Below are 6,724 nucleotides of genomic sequence, written 5' to 3'. Positions count from 1 at the left end.
CCCCCCCCTCCCTAAATGTTACCTAGGACGCCCATGATTGAAATAACTAAAATGGCTCACTTTTGGTTTTCATAATCACACAATATCAAAATACATTCCACTACATTCAGACTCCCAAATATTTGCAACCAAATATTAAATGTGTATTTATTAAGGATTTTTTTTGTAATGTAACTAAACAACCACCCTCTCTCCCAAAAAAATTCTGAATATCACTGATGTTCATAAAAAAAAAAAAAAAAAAAAAAAAAAAAAAATAGGATAACTATCAACTTCAAACACCACAATAGTGTACCACTAAAGAATATGTGTATACACTGAAGAATAAGTTTATTAAATATATGTTATAGTCAAACTAGGCATTTTACTAAATGACAAATAATCAAATAAGTTCATTTTTTATTTAATTTCACTACCAGTCTAGACATTTAGTTAAATGATTTTAAGAAATTAAAAAATATAACGATATTTTCTATTAATTATTAGGTACTAATTAATTTATATATTATATAAAAAAAACCATTAGTGATGATAGTGAAATTATATAAAAATGTAATTAATTTAATAAAATGCCTGATTGACTATATGCATATCACATATACACTATTCATAAAACTATAGTAAATACAAAATATTATCTAATTCTGTTGTAGAACAAAGCAGACAATCAGATGGAGGTGGAGGAGGACCATCGACTTATAAGTTTTGAATAAAAAAAAAAAAAAAAAATCGTTTTAGTTTTTTTTTTACATCCTACTTATCTACCTACATTCATCATGGATCATTAAAAAAAAAAAAAAATTTTACCTATAAAAATTACAAAATGTTATAGTACCTGTTCTTATTATACGTTGACTAGTTGGTTGTGAATGAGTTGCTGGTTGAAGCAGGCAGATATGTTAGCCAGCATAACGTATGCAGACATGCACCAATAAATAAGTACACTTTTTTAAATCTGCTTCCTCAGGGTTATAGGACCTAAAAATGTAGGTGAATTATGTTAATTAGTAAGTCAAAGACAAATGTGTCAAAAATTGTAACTTTCAATGTATACCAATAAAGTTCTAACCGAAAAGATTATAACATTGTTAATAATACTTACCTATACATTGTGCTATTTCAATTATTGCATTGAAATGTTTAGTCCATAGTAAAGTTGCCCATAATCACATCGGTTGGAGTTGGAAATTTATAATTTATTGGCTAAAATATATTTTATTTCGACAAAACAATTTCAATGAAAAAAAAATAATAATAATAAAATAAAAAAATCACACGTGCTGGCTACAATTAATATTCCATTCACAACCAGATTACCAGAAACCACTATTAAACAAATTAAAATTTAAAAAGTTAACATACTTTGACGAAATGAGAGGTATTATAGGTTATTATATTAAATATAATATAATATTATAAGTCTATACCATTACAATTAACTAAATATTTTGATTTTTGATAATCACAATGTAGGTACCCTATAAAAATATAATTTGAGCATAGCGACTGTCAGTGAAATATTCAAATATCACGTACCTACTATAGACCTGCAAGGGCCGTATATTTTCGGTTCGGTCCGGTCCATCAATTTTATCCTTAAGCCCGGTCCGGCCCGGTACAAACCATATTGTGAAAAAAAAGCCCAGGCCCGGCCCGAAAATCATATTAAGCTCATAAAATGTCCGGTCCGGTCCATTAATTTTATCCTTAAGCCCGGTCCGGCCCGGTACAAACCATATTGTGAAAAAAAAGCCCAGGCCCGGCCCGAAAATCATATTAAGCTCATAAAATGTCCGGTCCGGTCCATTAATTTTATCCTTAAGCCCGGTCCGGCCCGGTCCAAACCATATTGTGAAAAAAAAGCCCAGGCCCGACCCATTTTTTCTTAAGCCCGGCCCGATCCAGTCCAACATTTTTTTTTTTTAATAAAAAAAAATTTTAGTCAATATTTAATTTCATTACTTAGGTATTTTGGTTTAAAAATAATGAACAAAGAGAATATTTAACTATAGTAGATACTAGATATATTTAACTAATCATATCATATATAACAAATATTTTAAAATAAGTTATAAATATTATAAAAAAAGTACAAGAATAAACTAATCTTTTTTATTAGATGATTTATAAAAATCATGTAAAAACATAAGGGAATCTACACTACTTCCTTTTAAATTTGTTCTACGTTTTTCAATGATACGACCAGCTGTACTAAAACTTCGCTCACTTGATGCACTTGAAGCAGGTATTGCAAAACACTTTCTTGCCAGTTGCGCCATGAGAGGAAAACGTGCACCATTTGTTTTCCACCAATTTAGTACATCCTCGTTTTTATCAAACACTTCATTTTGGTAGGCAAATATTTCCTGCGTGGAACTCCTTAAGGTTATGTCTACTTCACTATCTTCCCATTCTTCAAATTCTTTTTGATTTACTGCTGGTACTTGATGATCCTTATTAGCAGTTATTAATTGCTCTTCTGTGCGAATTAATTCGTATTTCTTTAAAGCGTGTGATACTCGATTAATAATACAAATCTTAGAATCATCAGATACCATTTTCAAACTTTTAAATTTTGGCCACAAGAAACAACTTATTTCATGTATTGGATCGATTTTGAATTTTTCTTCCAATTTACTTAATGCCCATTTGGATAATGTACTAAATATATTCTCATAGTTTAATTCTAAAACAAACAATACATTAAAAATGATTATTAGCTAACAATTAACATCAATAATAGAAAAAAATTATAATTACCTGTTTCGATGTCGTTAGTTCTACAGTATAATGCAGGCTCTTTAGTATAACTCAATAAATGTTTTTCTATTTTAGCCTTGTGTAAAATAACTTTATGAATGGTTGGGTACTGATCGCCCTCCAATTCATCAGATGCCATTTTGAATGGTTTTAAAAATTGAATCATTTTTTGTAGAAGTGTTCTATTTATGTTATTAAATCTGTGTGGTTCATTTTCATATAATTTAATAATTTCTTCATACTGCTCTTCTATTGAAACTAACATAACTAATCTCGTGTTCCACCTGATTTCAGTTTCTTGAACAAGAGTTTTGGAAAGCTTATTTACATCTCCAGTCCGCTTCATATATCCAACTAATGTTTTAGATATATGAATTAAATTAATGATTGGTCTAGTGACACAATTTTCATCTTCTCCCATAAGAAATTTAGTGTCAAATGTATGCTTAAGAGTGTTACTTAACATATGAGCAGCACAATTGATACGATTAACTCCTTCAAGTGCACTTTTGATGTTTGACCCTTGGTCTGTAACCCATGTGAGTTTTGTAAGAATATTATTTTGAGGAGAATCAATTCTCCATGAAACAAAAAATTTTTTTAAACATTTTCGAATGTTTTCACCAGTTTTTCTTTCTTCGATTGGAAATTGGCCGGTGTATACGTTGTTCATTTTTAATTTCCAGTCTTCAATGAAATGCAGTGTCAATGATATATAACTCCGTTTTTTATAGTTGTCTGTCCACATGTCTGTTGTGGCAGCAACTAATTCCTCTTCAATAAACGAACGAACATGATCAATTACCACTTCACGTTTTATATCAGCTATTTTCAACATGTTTCTTTGAACTGTTGTCGGATGTGGTAACAAATTTTCCGCAGATACCTCCCCATACTTAGAACCAACTGAGATTAAATAATTTGCTAAATTTTTAAACCCAGATCCAGCTACAATATCCATGGGTCTTATATCTTGACTACAAAACTGAACACACTTTTGTTGACAGTCTTTTATTACATTTGGCGGTATATTTGTCTTTGGTTTTTTATTAAAATACTGGTCAATTGAAGATGATGGTTCAGAAGTTAACACTGCACATTTGTGTCGACTTAAATGGGAACTACCTTTAGACAGTTTATACGACATCAAATTATGGCATTTTTTACAACATACATAATTTGTATTTTGTTCAGTTTCTGTAAACACAACCACTTCAAAGCAATTCCAAAATGTACCTTTTGCATTGCTTTTTGGAATAAGTTTACATACACCAGAGAGTAATTTCTTTTGAATTGTTTGTTTTGTCTCATGATTAATTTCATCAATGGATGAATCCATTTCATTCATATTATGATTAACTATAGAAAATATAACATAATATGTTAATATTTTACAATATATACTAATACTAAATAAAATGTACAGATACAATAAAGCAACCCAGGGTTTACAATAAATAAGTTAAAATAACTATTAACCTATCTACCTATAAACTTTATACCTACCAAGTCTTGTAAAAGGTACTTTTAAAATTATATTTAAATATAGATACAAATACTTACACTCAGAAAATATTTAAAATACATTTCAAATACTTTTAAGAAAAAGTATTTAGGAACAAATACAAATACTTGACATGTATTTATAAGTTCTTTTCAAATACTTTTTTTATTAAACTTTTTACTAATTGATTTACCAAAATTGATTTTATTAGTAAATGACTGTACTGTGATTAATATACTCTATTCAGAATAACCTTGCCCACTCGATCGACGAAAACTGGTCGAGTTTGCGCATGTCTGTTGCCACAGTCGCGCTGCTGTCGGCTGTGCCGCCGCCGCCGGCGTGCTGCAGCTGTATACGTAGTGAACTATAATATTACGCGTCACTATGCCACAAGTGGTTTACACGTTCATTCCGTAACACGTAAAAACACCGCGCGCCTTCCGATATTTGTTGTTTTTTTATATACTATTTTGTGAATTATTCATCTAAAATGGCAAGCAGTTCTGATGAGGATAATGCTGAATATGGCCCATCACCAATTAAAAAGCAGAAAAGTGGGAAGTGAGTACTATTTAATATAAAAATTCCGAGTTTATAAAAAAAAAAGTTTTTTTAAAAAAAAATGGTTTTAATCGATTAAAACATGGTTTTTGTTTCAAATGTCTTTCAAGACAGCATTTTTACTGAGACTTATTTTTAAAATATTTTTTTTCAGGCTATAAGTGAGGATTTAAGAATCCGTATTGTAAATATGTACACGAGTATAATAATGGACGAACCTAACATTTCCATGAGGCAAATTCGTAAACAAATTTCAGAATTATTGGCTATTGGCGAACGTTCAATCCACACAATCATTAAGGCTTACAATGAGACAAAGACGGTGCCAGTCGCAAAAACCACACGTAACAAAAAATCATTTCGTGATCTTTTTGATGATTTTGCAAAAAACGCAGTACGCAGGCACGTGCATAGCATCTGGTTTCGCCGTGAAATTCCTACGATAGATAAAATCCACCAAGCCGTATCAGCCGACGACAGTTTGCCAACAGTATCACGCACAAATTTATTTCATCTTTTAAAAGATTTAGATTTCCGTTACAGTAAGCGAAGTAGGAACAGTGCTATGACTGAAAAGAATGAAATTGTTTGGTGGCGCAGAATGTATTTGGATAGCATTAGAAAATACCGGGAAGAGGGTCGACATATTTATTTTTTCGACGAAACATGGGTGAATGCTGGCGATTGTACATCGAAAACGTGGGTCGACACAACAGTACGGTCTCACCGGGATGCATTCTTGAAAGGTCTATCGACAGGTGCAGTTAATCCATCTGGCAAAGGGAAACGACTTATTGTACTCCATATCGGCTCTGAAGATGGTTTTGTACTCGGTGGTTTGTTGTGTTTTGAATCGAAAAAAAATACAAGTGACTACCATGATGAGATGAATGGCGACACATTTCGTGAATGGATGGAGGGCACTCTACCTCGCCTAAAACCGAACTCCGTAATTGTTATGGACAATGCGTCCTACCATTCCGTGAAAATAGACAAAGCCCCAACATCGAATACACAAAAGGCAGATATAATTAAGTGGTTGGAGGATAAGGGAGAAGTGGTAGACCGAACTATGGTTATCCCTCAACTTTTACACATAGTGAAACGTTTAAAACCAGCACATAATAGGTATGTTATTGATGAACTAGCAAAAAACAGTGGTTACACAGTATTACGACTTCCACCATACCACTGTGAGCTTAACCCGATTGAGCTGGCATGGTCATCGGTGAAGAACCATGTTCGGATGAACAACACAACTTACAAACTTCCGGATGTGAAAAAATTACTAATAGAGGGCATAGATCGAGTTGACGCACAAATGTGGAAAAATTTTATTAGTCACACGAAAAAAGAAGAGGTAAAATTTTATGAGGTCGATAATATAATAGACGAGATGTTGTCCGCGGAGAAAGATGATTTGGTGATGACTATTACGGGGGACACATCATCTGAAACGGATTCAGATACTGAATAAATGTTTTGTAAATATGACTAATTTTTGTAAATAACTGTTTAAATGTGTGTATAATTTTTGTAAATATGACTAATTTTTGTAAATAACTGTTTAAATGTGTGTATAATTTTTGTAAATATGACTAATTTTTGTAAATAACTGTTTAAATGTGTGTATAATTTTTGTAAATATGACTAATTTTTGTAAATAACTGTTTAAATGTGTGTATAATTTTTGTAAATATGACTAATTTTTGTAAATAACTGTTTAAATGTGTGTGTAATTTTTGTAAATAACTGTTTACATTTGTGTGTAATTTTTGTAAAAATGACTAATTTTTGTAAATAACTGTTTAAATGTGTGTATAATTTTTGTAAATATGACTAATTTTTGTAAGTATAAAATTTGTATTTATTTTTTAGTTTTAATTTCTTACTAAA

General features: G+C 31.0%; 1 protein-coding gene across 1 annotated transcript; it reads left to right on the top strand.

Annotated features, from left to right (window-relative positions):
• Nucleotides 1–5,036: 5,036 nt before the first annotated feature.
• On the top strand, nt 5,037–6,305 carry LOC126552596 (uncharacterized). Its single transcript, XM_050207307.1, has one exon. The coding sequence runs from the start codon at nt 5,037–5,039 to the stop codon at nt 6,303–6,305; it is 1,269 nt and encodes a 422-aa protein (XP_050063264.1).
• Nucleotides 6,306–6,724: the final 419 nt, after the last annotated feature.

Source organism: Aphis gossypii, chromosome X, assembly GCF_020184175.1.
Source record: "Aphis gossypii isolate Hap1 chromosome X, ASM2018417v2, whole genome shotgun sequence".
Lineage (NCBI taxonomy): Eukaryota > Metazoa > Arthropoda > Insecta > Hemiptera > Aphididae > Aphis > Aphis gossypii.
This window is presented reverse-complemented; position numbering and strand designations above follow the sequence as displayed.

Coding starts and splice junctions, on each gene's coding strand:
- LOC126552596 (XM_050207307.1), top strand. CDS start 5,037: ATGGACGAACCTAACATTTCCATGAGGCAAATTCGTAAACAAATTTCA.